General features: G+C 39.5%; 2 protein-coding genes across 2 annotated transcripts in view; both read left to right on the top strand.

Moving 5' to 3' along the window:
* The window catches only part of pik3r2 (phosphoinositide-3-kinase, regulatory subunit 2 (beta)), a 36,061-nt gene extending 27,492 nt beyond the window's left edge, over positions 1-8,569 (top strand). The window contains exon 16 of the mRNA XM_083928530.1: positions 1,233-8,569. Within this exon, the coding sequence (XP_083784656.1) occupies positions 1,233-1,440 (208 nt within the window). The 3' untranslated portion in view covers positions 1,441-8,569. The remainder of the gene's footprint in view (positions 1-1,232) is intronic.
* A 2,075-nt stretch (positions 8,570-10,644) lies between these two features.
* On the top strand, positions 10,645-14,223 carry ifi30a (IFI30 lysosomal thiol reductase a). The gene is made up of 7 exons (XM_083928115.1): positions 10,645-10,821; positions 11,596-11,784; positions 12,029-12,103; positions 12,361-12,447; positions 12,639-12,791; positions 13,741-13,809; positions 13,987-14,223. Exons 1-7 carry the CDS (start codon positions 10,690-10,692, stop codon positions 14,050-14,052), a joined length of 771 nt encoding a protein of 256 aa, XP_083784241.1. The 5' UTR covers positions 10,645-10,689; the 3' UTR covers positions 14,053-14,223.
* The last annotated feature ends 610 nt before the right edge of the window (positions 14,224-14,833 follow it).

Genomic DNA, 14,833 nt, shown 5'->3' with positions numbered 1-14,833 from the left:
GGGGCGTTTCTTCCCCGAGAAATGTTTGAAATTGGGCTGATGAACATACAATTGTGATGTAGTTTTAGAGGGAAAGGAAAGACAATGGTCATGTGACTCCCGCCGGGCAGGTCTACTGAGGAGGTGTGGAGGTAATGTTTCTGTTAAGGATAGGAAAGGTCACCACAGACACCAGCAACCAGCATGAGACATAAGAACAGCCTACAGCCTCAGAAACACTGTCATGCACCAACCCGATGTCTAGTGGACCGGGCTGAATCCCACTGCAGATCTGTGCAAACTAGAAGCCATCACTGCTCCGACAGATGTTTTCTCTCACGTACCTGTCACCCTGGTGTAATAAAACGTATCTCCTTTTTACACAGTCTATGAGTGTCTCTCTTAAAAACATAATCCTGTTTCCTGTGCAGTCACTATGCCGACTGCATAGGCACTCATCTGAAAGTCTCCAGTTAACAGAGTCACTGTTAAACCAAAACATTGGCGAGTCAGTCTTCTTTAAGTTTGATTTTGAAATCATCATTTGTCAGTGTCGACACGTCAGAATTTTGCAGTTTTTACTAGAGAGTTGCATCTGTGTCTGCTGGTAATGCAACCTAAAAAAAATGATAATCTACTGTACTGGGCTCTTTTCATCATCATTGTTTTTTTCTATAAGACAGCACAGAGGTCCGGGCTACAACCCAGAATGCCCAGGTCTAACGACTCCCCTGCAATAAATAGTTTCCTGAGGTGTTCTTGAACGTTAGTTGGCGTTAACTTAGCTGAGTGCCCAGATCTTGCGAGAGTTTGTTGCCGAGACAGAAAAAGATCTCAAACAAAGTTAATTTACTCCTGATACATCTGTCTGAAAAATGCCATTTTGATGTCAGAATGATCTGGAGCGATTTGGCTTGTGAAATAGGGGGGCCAATATTTAATCAAGTGACTATGGGATGAAGGGAATGGTCGCAATTTGTGTTCACGTCAGCCATTGGAATCAATACACTCAGGACATGCCACTAGTCTCATAAAGAGATGAGGCAGTGACGATCCCATGGGAGACAGATACGTGAAATTGAACCTTCTTGCTTCTTAAACGTCTCTGGTTTACATCAAGTGAGCCAATCAATTACACCTGTGCTTTTCCTTCTACGAAAAGACAAACATGTGTTCTGAGAAAAAGTATGTTTTTTACTTTTAGGCCAATGTGGAGCAACTGTAAAAATAAAACTCTCTGTCCTTCTTTCTAGTGTGGAGGGTGACACTAAGCACTGCGTCATCTACAAGACAGCCACAGGTTATGGATTCGCTGAGCCCTACAATCTGTACTCGTCCCTCAAAGACCTGGTGCTCCACTACAAAAACGTCTCCTTGGTCCAACACAACGACCAGCTGAATGTAAATCTAGCCTACCCAGTCCTGGCCCGCTCTCAGAACCAGATCCAACACCCCAGATGAATTATTCACCAGCAGTGAAGGACTCCAACCAGGGTGGGGACGGTACATTTTCACTCATAAGCTTTGGGAAAAAAATAATCCTCTGAACAATGCTTGTTCTTGTTTAAGTGGCAAAGAGAAACAGACTCAACAGCCATGATTTAAAATTCATACATTTTTGGCTGGACGTTGGTGGTGATTTCCCACACCAACCCCAGTCCAGCAAAGAGCACTCCTTGCTAACAGCATGGCTTCAACATAAGCACACTACTACCAGTATCCAAGCACTCTACAGTTAGTCTGGCTGACGCAGTGAGTTTTACCTTGAGGCGAGTGTTGCATTAGCCAGTCTCGACTGTACAGTGTTAATTATAAATTTAAAAAAAAACTGTGAGAGAAATTCACAAGAATATACCTTTGGTACAGAGATAAGAAAAACAGACAATGTGTTCGAAGAAGACAAAATAAGCACACAAATTGTTGTTTTCAAGATCACGGAGGAGAGAAACCAGCTGGTTGGATGATGGGAAAATTAGCAGGAGGCACTTTTTTTTTTTTTGCCTTGAACACGTGATAACTGTCCATAGACAAAGGCCCGATCTGTCATCCCCAGACTGCCTGCAAACTCTCCATAGACAAAAGCCTGAGCTCGTCATCCACTGAAAGTACTGGCTTGGCTAAACCAGGCTGCTCGCTTCACACCTAAAGGCGGATGAAAAATATGGACCACGGGGTGTAGTCACTGGATCCGAGGGGGGTGTGGGAGGGAAAGGGAGAGAAATTGCTGGGGTTGATGTTTCTTATGGGTTTTTAAAAAGATTTATTCAATTTTAAGCTTGCTTAAGTGCCATAGTAATAGCTTTGAATGACCACAAGCCTGTGTCACTAGAACAAGGGGGCACGTCGAGGTTGAAAGAAGGAAGGAGGATACGAACGGCTGTCAACATGGAGACAAAGCTACAGCTTTAAAAAATACACAGGTATATTTTTATGAAATGATCTTTATTTCCAACTGCTTTGGCGTGTTGCCCTCTCTCTGTCAATGGGCCTCCTTTGAATTGACGAGGTACAACATACAGTAAATACTGTATTACAGGATAGCAATGCATGGTACATATTTGGTATATTGTGAATATAGAATTTTAATCACAATACACTAGATGGAAAGGTACGTCGATAAATGCAGTTCCACATGATTCAGGTTTCCTTGTAAATGGAAATTGTGGAAAGACTCCAGCATCAAACGTCTCTTTATTTCAAACTTCTTCCTCCTTTTTTCATCCTCTTTGATACTGTAGCACCTGTAGCCATTGACTTAAGGCATAACTGTTAGTGCTCATCTTATGTGTCTTGTTTCTATATGCTAAAGACACTTGCAGAGCATCAATCTATGTGATTATTGTATCTTTGGTACTGTATTTGCCTTGTCTCTAATTAGATTAGACAGTTTTAGCGGTACAATGTCTTCGCAGATTTTTTTATTGATGTTTTTTTTTTTTTAATTCAAACTTACTCATGGTACTTTCTTCCCCCTCACACTTGACTGTTCATTTCATCAGAAGCTTCGTCTTGCATTGCCAGACCTATCTGAGAGAAGTCTGGCTGCAACACTTATCATTCTGGTAAAGGGGTAAAAGCGACGGCGCCCTTGAAAACTAGATAGTGGAAGGGAGGAGAATGCCGGCTGAAATAGGCAGTTAATGGCAGGCTTTATCCCAACATTTTATATCAACAATCAAACGATCATAAGCTTGACTCCCAGAGCTGTAGAACATTTGATGTACAAAAAGATAAAGCAGTAATATAACTCATGTACAGTATATTTCAGACACACATGCAGTCAGTATATGTGACTTTACACAATTTCATTGCTGTGTTTCTTTATGTTTTCAGAATATTTGCTATGCTCTTAGATTCTGTTTAAGGATGCAAGGTATCCAGCTAATGTGAGCCAAATGAAGGATGTTTTTTCATGTAGCAAGAAAGAGATAAAAAAAAAAGAACCAGTCCTTTTTGCCATTTAGCATGGCGTCTGTGGTCTGAGAGATTATCTAGTACAGTATGCTTGGAGTCCTTCATTTGGGTTGTTGTTTTTTCTTTTGTCACTTGGCACCAGTGGTGGATAATTGAACTTTTTGTAGTGCAAATACAGTATGATGTGTGGTAGTACTATGCACAACATCTGAGGATAATACGTTTTAGATTTACAGACCAAGTTCTGAGATCACTCCCCTCCCCCTGTTTTGTGCTGTGGCAGTGAATTTCCTTTGGCTTAAGATAAAGATTGTACCATCGTTGTTCTATGTCACTTTCAAAGCACAGTTCATTTGTGTAGAGGCAGGGTTATTCGGTTATTGTTGTGTGGTCGATGAAAATGAAAAGAGGCGTCATGTGGTGCCGCTTTTATATTTGATAGTGATATTTGATAATTACGTAGTTGATTTCTTGAGGCAGAACATGAGTAATCTCTCCAATTTCTTACACGTAGACTCAGAAAAGAGGAAAAAATATTTTTGTAGAAAGGTATAGAAGAGTCAAATGTTGTTGGCATTAGAAAGTTTTACTAAAAAAGTGCATATTTGGCATTTTGGACTTGTTTTTATTCTTGTTGAAGAGGGACTGAAATCCAAGTGAGATATTCACCTTCTCTACCGGCCATGAAAGTCAATTATGTACGTTTCATCCAAACACCTAAGATTCCAACAAACAGTGCTTTTTTTGGCATAGTGTCATTTCTGTTTTTGAAATGTTGATTCACAGTTTCAGGTAGCAGATTTTTTTCCAAACAGACCAATCACATTTTCAAATGAAACCCAACTTGGCCTGAAAAGTTTGAATCAAGACGTAATTTCAATTTCAGTCAGGATTAATCAATTGTACTGTACTTTGCACAGTTCTTGGCAAAAAGAAAATTCCAAGAATTAAACTAGAGGTGAGGGCGATGCTTCTGATTAGAGGGCTATAAACGTTAGTGAGAAAGATTAGAAGTGCCTTTAGTCATTGTGATGAGCTCGTCTTCTCCTCGTTGTTATTGGAGCGTCGCTCTACAAGATGGTACCACCATATGCTGTGCCCCGTGGTTCACGCATTTGCCATTTATCGAAGACTAAAGGGTATCTGGCAAATGTGCATAGTTGTGTGTGTGTGAGTGGGTGTGTGTGTGTGTGTGTTAGAGCAAATCTGAGCATGTTATAGATTTTAGTTGTGGCTCTTTGTTGTTACATCTATAGTTGTTACATATTCCTTCTTTCTATGGTGGGGGCTGTACAGTAGCTTGGTGCTCTCTCTCACTGTGCACCAAAGCTAGATTTCTTTGGTGTGTGTGTTTTGTTTTTTTAAATTTGTCTGGCATATTTTTTAAGAAATCTCAGATAAGATAGAAATGTGAACCGTACACATCCGTGGCCCAGCCCAGTTGTTTGAAGCTCATTTGATAAGCTCTCAAGTTAATGCATGCAGCATTTCTCAGTGTTTTATATTAAGAGTCAGTTCCTTTGCGAACAAGCAATCTCGTTGAGTCATCGGCCACTGCTGACACATCCATTATCCAGTTTGTTGGACCAACACTTGTGACTGCACTTTTTTTCTGTTCCACACACTCAAACGAGTGTGTCTAACGCCCAACAACCATAAACTCACAGACAGTGGTAAAGCTCAGTTGTTTTTAGTTGATAGTTTCAAGGTCTTTCCATACAGTATATCAGGATCGATTGACAGTTTTCTTTATGATATCGGAATATACAGTGTACAGTATAAGCTTTCATTGTTTTTGTGGTCAACAGCTGTCACCTAATTCTGATACTTTTTGACTGATTGCAATGTTTTCATTATAGAGTTAGTTTTACTATATGAACTGTGTAAACTACAAAATACTTTTCAAACCAACTGTAAGGAGAGCAGCTGGCTCATTATGCAATTTGTGTCCACGCAAAATTGTCCAACTTAACAAGACAAATCACGTTTATTTTTCTAAAAGGGTCAGTTCACCCAAATTACAGAAAGTTTTTCTCTTACTGCTGGTAATATCTAAACATGCGGATAGTTTTGATTTTGAGATACCAATCTCTAAAATTGTCCTTTGAACTACTTACTACTGAAGAAATAGTTCCTAAGAAAACTGTTCACACTGAGGTCTTTGGATCATCTAGAGTAACCAAAACATTGTTTCTGGAAAGACACATTGCTATTGATTATTTCAATGAAAGTGAAACCGAAGGCATGGCTAGATACTGCCAGGTGTGCAAGTTAAACTTTTTGTTAACCAATCATTTACAAACATGTCTGGGAAAACCATGCCAATGGGTTGTAGTTTATCCCAAAACCGATGGGCTTGTTTCAGAAAAGTTCATGAACCAGCTGGTTCTGCTTCCATTTAAGCAATTTGCTCAGTGTCTTTAGTTGCATTATGAAAAATAGAAATGTAGAGTTGAATAGCTTGCTGCATCACTTATTAAGATGAACATTTTTGCAGTGCAGGTAAACTCTTTATCTGCTATATATGCCATGTTAATCACAGATGTTTAATAGCTAGAAGCAATGCAACTTCAGTAGCAATGAAACCTGGTCAGGTAGTGAGACGGGCAGAAGATGAACACTTTGTTGTGCTTTGACTTTGAGTTGAGACTTCAAGCCCACTTTTGGGAGTCAGAAACTCAAAGCTTTCATCCTGCTCATGTAGTAGATATGCATTTGTGTCGGAGCTTCTTGAAAAACATTTTTCTATATGTCAAATGATCATTCGAGGAATTAAATATTTTTTCATCGGCTTTGGTACACTGTAAATGATATTTCTTGAAATGGCCTCACACACAAAGCACACTTTCACTGACTACAAAGAAACACATATTTGGTGTCTATTAAGGTTTGAAGAATGCGAGACATACTAGAGAATAAATATTTTGAGAATATATACTTTAGATATCTATATTTTTGGATGATGTCATTCTGATTTGGATTGCGCTTGAAACAAATCGGAAAGAGGCTTTGATGTGAACGTGATCTTTAGACTTGCTCCGCGGCTGCTTTGCACTCGGGCAGTTAGTGAAACGCAAGCATTTTTACTAATCAGCTGCAGTGAGCTTCATCATGATCAGCAACAAACTTTGTGGTCACAGTTGATTGACATACATGTAACCTATTAAGCATGATTATCAGGTGCGTTCAGAGGAAGAAGCAAGCTCATGTACATGTGTTAATATTTACAGAGCTGAGTCTATATGTTAAATGCAGTCTTGGCTGCTTTGCATTTTATTAAATAGTAGAGAGGAGTTTTTCTTTGTTTTGTTTTTTTTTAACGTGAGAATCTGTTTGTTTTTGTGAGTAGACGGCGTGTAAAGTTGCACCACATAAGATACACTTACAGTAGGATGCAGCCACAGATTGGACACTGATGCTGGAACGTGAACCATCTTTACCACTGTATCGTCCTCTGGTAGATGTCTGTGGTTGCTCAAAGTAAAAGTAAAACCTGTTAACCTGACAGAGTAAAAAGGTACACGATCGAACAGCTCGTCATCACTCCTTTACGCAGATCTTTGTACATGGAACAATGATGGCATTAGAAAGTGTTCTTTTATGGTGCCTGAGTGTTTGTTTGTTTTTGTTTTCTATGGCTTTTTAAAAAAGCTAAATGGATTTGTCTGTCCAAGTGTTGGTTATTTTTTTTGTTTGTTTATATCTGTTTATGATAACCTTACAGAGCCTATAAAGAAAAAAATAAGCTAGCTTGAAATTTTTCCTCCGTACAGAAAAAAAAAATACAAATGTTTACAATATGTAATTAACCAAATAGTAAATATGCGTTTGAGAATCAATCTGTCTGTCCCTCAAAGTGGCTGTGATAGATTGATTTATATTTCTTTATTTCCTCTGTCGTTTTAAACTTGAAAATGTTATGACTGCTTGTTCTGTGTCTTTTTCTTTTTTCTGTTTTGGTACGTTATTCTGGTTTGTTTGTTTTTTTACTTATGAGAACAGTGCTCCCTCAGTTTCAAAATAATGACCCATGTTTTCATTATACACCGTTGTTCACCAGTCTTCATTCTTTACCTGCTGACTACTACTTCACCTTACACTGAGCCTTGTATACGCAGGACTGAATCCTAACTTGAGACGCTGTCACATCTTTTGCTGTTTATGAGATGTACTGTACAGTACGGTGGATTTCAACATGACTCAACATGCCAGGTGTTTCTCTGGTTAGGACTCGGTTCAGAGAATTTACATGGGGTGATACCCACATGTTGTGAATAACAGTAAAAACACAGCACTTGGTGAACATGCTTGAGTACAGTTTTTAGTACATCAACAGAAATTCAGGAATAACTATCAAGAATTATCCTGTTCTTGATTTTGCACTACAAAACAAAATGACTTAAAAAAACGGTTGATTAACTCACTTTTAAGACCAAAATTTACCCACTATAGTCTCAGCTTGTGTGATTTCCATTTAAAATATGATGACGTTAACAACTGCACTTTCATTTCCCCCCTTTTTCTGCCTGTTTCCAGTCTTCTAACATCATCACTTCTCGGGCCTGAAAGGTTGCCATTTGTTTGATTATTCTGACGTTAGCACTTTTCACCGGTGTACAGTAGTTCATATTTAAGATGCAACTCTGAACGTTGGAGACGAGATTGACAGTAATCCATCTGGCAACGGCCTGGGCGACATTCCAGAGCAGCAACGATTTAAAACATCTACATTTTTACACCAATAACAAGGCAACGTCTTGTCTGCTTTGCTCTACCGTGTTGCCCAAACAGTTTCCAAATGTTTCACTGCCTCAGCAGCAACAGATATGCAGTTCTTAATGCATAGTTAACAGTAATGTGGTCTTCTCTTCCTTTCAAAATCAATGAATGGGGCAGTCAGATAAAGCTACTCTACACCAAAGTGCAATTGAACTCAGAGGGAGCACTGTTGTTTCAGCCAGTAGAGGCCTATTGGTTGAGGTGTGCCCAACCCCTATGCACGAAAACATGGTTACGCTTCTTCTCTTGTGTTATCCTCCCTCCGTTGTTCTGTCTTAATTCAGATGCGACATTTCTTTCTTTCTCTCTCGTGTACAGCTTGCTTCAAAGTTGTGTTTGTCCTCAGACAGGTACTCTTTCATCTGTACGGTTCTTTCTTTAGGCTGATGCAATGATTTTAAAGACAATAAAAGATGTATAAAAAGGAGTGCGCTGCTGTCTGTTTTTTTCTTTGTGTGTTCTGTTTTTTCTTTGCTTCATAATGATGAGTTAATCATGCACTCGTCCCACTTCCACATAGTCATACATTCATGTCCTAGTTAGTCATACTGGCTGACTTTGCTGAGCTCCCTCATTTGCGGCACTCACTGAAATGTTTTATTATCTAAAACTTATATTGTATCAAAATATGAATGGCAGTGATTTACATTGCTGTTCTCAAAATGCCAGACTTTCTTTCTTACCATGAGATATAAACAAAAATAGAGGTATTCATTATTTTTTCCCTTTGGTTAGTTTGGGTTGGTTTACCAAAATTAAAGGCACCATGTGGAGTTTTGACCAATACGAGCGCTATAGAGCAATGTTTTTGGAAGTGGGTCTCCATTTTGTCTGTATCATGCACCCACACATGACGTGCATCAATGCCCTGCTAAGAGAAATCTCCAAACACGCAGCAGTGCACCAATTAAGGCAGTGAAGTTTGCCAGCAAGCCAACACAAATGTAAACAACTCAGGATTTGACTTTTGTTTTATGAGGAAGGGACTGCATTCAACAGATTTGCAAGGCTTCAAGGATACACACAGTGCATTTTGGTGAGAAACACTGCACAAAACCTCCACATAGGATCTTTAAGAAAAATCACCTTTTAACTTTAAATGTGAACAGTTTCATAGAAACCTGTAGAAAGCAGTTCTAATGCACACTGTTCATACTGAGGTCTGTGGTGTAACCAGAGGACATTTGTTTTCTAGATAGATACTGACTGAGTGACCTATATAAATATATTTATTTAATGCTGTGAGAACCACAAGTGATCACATGTATTATATTCCATTAAATAAGGGTGGATACATACCCTTAAAGCGGTATTTCAAAACATGGGCGACGTCTGAATGCTGAGATACTACAAGAAAATATTGCATATGTGACTTTCTCATTCTGCACAACACATATTTCTACACATTGTGGGTAAATATAAAGGTAGCACAGATGAATTACTGTGCCGTAATTGTTTGAGTTTTATCTGTAACACTCCAAGCCAAAACACAGTGGAGCAGCTGTGAGTCATGAAGGGTTGTGTGTCTCTTGTCCTGGTTTTAAAAAGCAGTGAGAGATCATGTGAGAGTCACCAGGTAAAACCTTCCATAATGTTCATGGGTTTATGATTTTTTTTTTCTGCAGGGTGTGTTTCTCATGACTCTTCTTGGGCAAGACCTATGGACTGGGCAACTGAGCTGTGACATGCAATCGCTTTATAATTAGCCAGATCATGTGTAAGAATACTATCCTATTAAAAACAAGAAAAAGACAAAGTGGGTGAACCAATCACAGGACCACAACTCATAAAAGTACAGTTCTAATATAGAGAACTATATTTCGTAGTTTGGACTCAGCTTCCTCTGTATTTGTAGAAATCACGTTATCCAGTGTTTTAGGTGTTATTGGCCTAATACAACTTTTAGCAAACAGCAGTGTTAAATCAATGCATGTTGTAAAAATGAATGTTTTGTGTTAAAAATATGAATTTGTGTTTTACCAAGTTTACAAACTCCCAGTATATCCAAAGATGTGTGAAGCCAGTGATGGAATGCAACTAAGTAGGTTACATTTACTTCACCTAAGTGCATATTTGAGGTACTTGCATTTTACTTGAGTCTTGGCTTTTCTTGCAACCCTTTGTTGCAATGGTGGCTGCTTTTAAAGGATCTGAAACCTGAAACACTGCTTTTTGTATTGCCTGTAGCCTTTTACACATCACATTAGTTCCTTCTGGGAGACATGAAATATCAGGATATGAAAACTTGACTCATGGCAAACTTATAACCCACACAAATCTTATGACATTTTGACTCATTTCTGTGGAATAAATACTGAACGCACGGATCTCTCTCCCTCTCCTAGTGACAAGTGACGCTGTCTTGATCATATGACCAAGAGCCAATCAACAAATAGGAAGCCTCCACGAGGAAGCACCGGTACCGTATTTAAAGTTGGACGGTACAGTAGTTTGTTTGTCGGTGTTCTGTTGTTTCTAGCTTAGTGTCAAACGTAAAGATACGTGCTGCAACTGAAGATGAAGGCCACTCTGCTGCTGCTTTTAACTGTTTGGTTAAATGTTCAGTACGGCGGTTGCTCTCGCTCTTCGTCCTGCTCCTATCCTCCGTCCAAATGGTGCTCGTCTCTGGACTCAGCTATCCAGTGCGGGGTAAGATTAATAATATATTAGGAGAGTGTGTTATGTTATTATCTTTTAAACACGTAAATGATCATTTTTGAATGGCTGTGTGCGGTTTGTTAACATCACAGGACACCGCAGATGTAACAGAATATAGTTCTGGTCAAGCGTAGGGAGTTTAACCATCGTTCGGAATCACTGCGCTAGATAGAACGGCAGGAAACCATAGCAACAGTATTCAGCGTTTATTAACATAAGGACACCGCAGATGTAATATAGTTCCGGTCAACCGTCGAAAGTTTAACCACCGTTCTAAATCACTGCGCTAGATATATAACTGCAGGAAACTATAGCAACAGTATTCACTCAGCCTAAGCAACGATAGCCACGTTTCACAGAGAGCAGATACACATATTATCGCGTTAAAGGTCGTATTCTGTTTTTGTCATCTTAACTGGACCCAATGAGGAAAAAGTTGGCAGCTATGCAACAGGGAAGGAGGAAGTAAAAACGCACATCCTTCCGCAACAGTTACTTGCAGGTTCACATCAGGTTCGAGTCATGTTGTCATCCAATCAGAAACCAGTCTAAGTACTGGGCATGCTCAGTTGCTTAGTATTTTTAAAACAGCTGTTTTTTTGTTTGTTTTTTGATGGGTAATGCCACTACAACTTTCTATGGACTTTTCAGATAAAAGCTGCTCCAACTGGCCTAATATTTTCACCTGACCGTGCAGACACACATACTCAAAAGACAAACACAGAAACAGAGAGTGAACCTCCCCCCGCTTGTCCCCTTGTGCAGGTTTTGAAGCAGTGCCTTGGATCCAACTTCACCAAGTCCCGTCAGACAGCAGATCAAGTGGAGGTGGAGCTTTACTATGAGAGTTTGTGTCCAGGCTGCAGAGGTTTCCTCACTGAGATGCTCTACCCCACCTGGGTCTTGCTGCAAGACATCATGTCTGTTACTCTGGTGCCCTATGGCAATGCACAGGTAAGCAGTGAACAAAGCACCATGGCTACAGGATTGTAGTTCCTCTACCGCTATAAATTATAAAGTGGATGATCAGGAGAAGGAATAGAGAATAATCAAATAAACATGATTATCCAAAAGTGGGTTTCCATCGACCCTTTCTGCCAAGAAAGGAATAATTGTTAATATATCATAATCTTGGTTGAGAAATTATGTTTATTTCCTTTTTTAAATTTATGAATTGGTTGTATTTTCCACACCCTAGGAGAAACCTGATGGACAGAAATATATTTTTGAGTGCCAGCATGGGGAAGAGGAATGTCTGGGCAACATGATAGAGGTAAAGTAACACCCCAAAGACACATTAACAGAAAACTATTGAATAATATTCCAACTACAAAAATTTGGAACCATGTAATATAATAAATACTTCCGGAGAATGGATTCTTGTGAATTTCGGGGTTGTGGAAGTGCTATAATTGCCCAGAGAAATGTCTGTCTGTTTTTAAATCTAAGTTATAAATGTAAAGTATTGTCTTGTAGTAGTACCACAATACTGACACGCTACAATGATTAATTGAGTGCCTCTTTCCTCAGACTTGTATATTGAACATGACAGACACTGCTCACCAGGTCATCTACTGTATGGAATCCTCCGCAGATGTCATCAAGGCAGCTCAGAGTGTAAGGAAGTCTAACACACACACACACACACACACACACACACACACACACACTACACCGATACGTACCCAGACCGAGCTCTCGAAGTGGAGGGGCACCATACATATACAAAGAAGATGCATGCATACATATTATTTATTATTTCACTACTGAACTGCTGTGTGTTTATCTCCCTGCATGGGTGTTTGTAGTGTGTGGAGCTCTTCAGCCCTAATTTGAGCTGGGACAAAGTCATGACCTGTGTAAAAGGGGATGTGGGAAACCAGCTGATGCATCAGAATGCCTTGAAGACCGAAGCCCTGAAACCTGCCCACCAGTATGTGCCCTGGGTGACCATTAATGGGGTAAGGCTCCAGTGCATTTAGCAATACAACCTATGGCCTCTGTGGCGTTCTGTGGAGGGAAAAAATCGAACTTGGAGATTCCTGGAAACTATAAAGCTTCAGACCTAAATAGAGCATATCAACCCTGACTTGGAATGAAACTACCATCCTTCAATACTGACTTGCTTTGAAGCTCCTCTCTCCACATTGCCCCCATTCTGCCACTGCCATTGATGTTCACTTTTTAAACAAGTGATGCTACATTTACAGCGATAATATAATCTTGTGGCTATTTTGATCTGTCCCTAAGCTTCTATCTGTAAGTGCAAGAGAGCTGTGACTGATGTATAAAGCTCCAAAGCACAGCACAACAGATGCAGCTGCCTCTTTGCTTTGTTTTAAACTTGGTTTGTCAAATAATGCTTAGACAGAATATTAAAAGCAGTTTTACAGCACAGAAATATATCAGTATTGTCTCATGTAAAAACAGAATAGTTAAGTTTCTACCTCTGTGTGTACATAACACAAGGACCTTACAAAAATGGAATAGTAATTTTCAATTAAAAATTTTGTTATTTAGTCCACTAACTGTATTTTATTACTGGTATTCTGGAAAATATTACTCCATTTTCTTGCAAGTCTGTATGAAGATAATTATCAAGTTGTTGCTAAGTTGAGTCTTAGCAGCAAGGAGGAGTGCTCCTGATAATAAAGCCCTCAGATTCCTTGATCTTTACATCACCATTCAGAAAAATCCTCAATAACTCCGATAAAATGGTTGTCCATATCAAGACCATGTGTACAAAACACTGTCACGAAATCATACCTTGGCTCTATCCATGCAGGGCGACAGATGGCATGGTTATTTCAGAGACTTCCCTCTTTTTTTAACATATGATGTTTTGTCATTTTTGTCCACACCTATGCCTTTCCAAAGCCTCTAGAATACGTATTTTTATTTGATTTGCAGGAGCACACTGACGACCTGCAGGACAAGGCCATGAAATCTCTATTCACTCTGGTTTGCAGCATGTACAAGGTACAGTTAATGATTATGACGTTAATGTTAATCAAATGAGTCATTCATTGACTTTGCTATACACTTCTGACTTTTTAAGATCAATTTGCTATGAAAGCACAAGCAGTTAATAATTTGTCTTTTGCTAAGACTTGACCTTTGACCTCTAATAAGCGCTTCTTTTTTTTTTTTTTTCAGGGCCCCAAGCCTGCGGCCTGTGGAGGGAGCCAGACACACTACAGAAGCTACTGCCACAATGAGTGAAGGAGCAGCACTGCGCATGCATGATCTGTTCCAGGTGTGGCCACTAAATAAGGGAACACTGAGGAATGTCATCAAATATTTTTTTATCTGTGATTTTACAAACTTTTTCTATAAAGGGAAAAATAATGGCCTCACTTTATAATTCATCAAATCTAAATACAATTTTCTTTATAAAAAAAAGTGTTGTCCTTGGAATATTTTCTACCGAAACCATTAATGCTTTTTGAAGCATCTTGACTCAATGATAAAGTTCTGGTATAAGTGACCTTAGTGAAGTGTGATAAAAGGCAGTGTCCTTTAGGTGGCGCCATATCTCATAACCCCCTCTTCAGTCCTCAGAAGAAATGCAAGAAAGGCAGAAACAAACAGCAAGATACATGTGCATTAATCATGTATTACTACTTCTATACTGAAAATGGTTTATTAAGCAGATTTCTTAACTCTGAACCTAGAATCAACTGTCAGGTGTGTGTGTGTGTGTGTGTGTGTGTGTGTGTGTGTGTGTGTGTGTGTGTGTGTGTGTGTGTGTGTGTGTGTGTGTGTGTGTGTGTGTGTGTGTGTGTGTGTGTGTGTGTGTGTGTGTGTGTGTGTGTGTGTGTGTGTGTGTGTGTGTGTGTGTGTGTGTGTGTGTGTGTGTGTGTGTGTGTGTGTGTGTGTGTGTGTGTGTGTGTGTGTGTGTGTGTGTGTGTGTGTGTGTGTGTGTGTGTGTGTGTGTGTGTGTGTGTGTGTGTGTGTGTGTGTGTGTGTGTCTCAGAACTGGTGGGGTCATTAAAGTTTCCAA

This window comes from Echiichthys vipera (assembly GCF_963691815.1).
Source record: "Echiichthys vipera genome assembly, chromosome: 15".
Taxonomy (NCBI): Eukaryota; Metazoa; Chordata; class Actinopteri; order Perciformes; family Trachinidae; genus Echiichthys; species Echiichthys vipera.
This window is presented reverse-complemented; position numbering and strand designations above follow the sequence as displayed.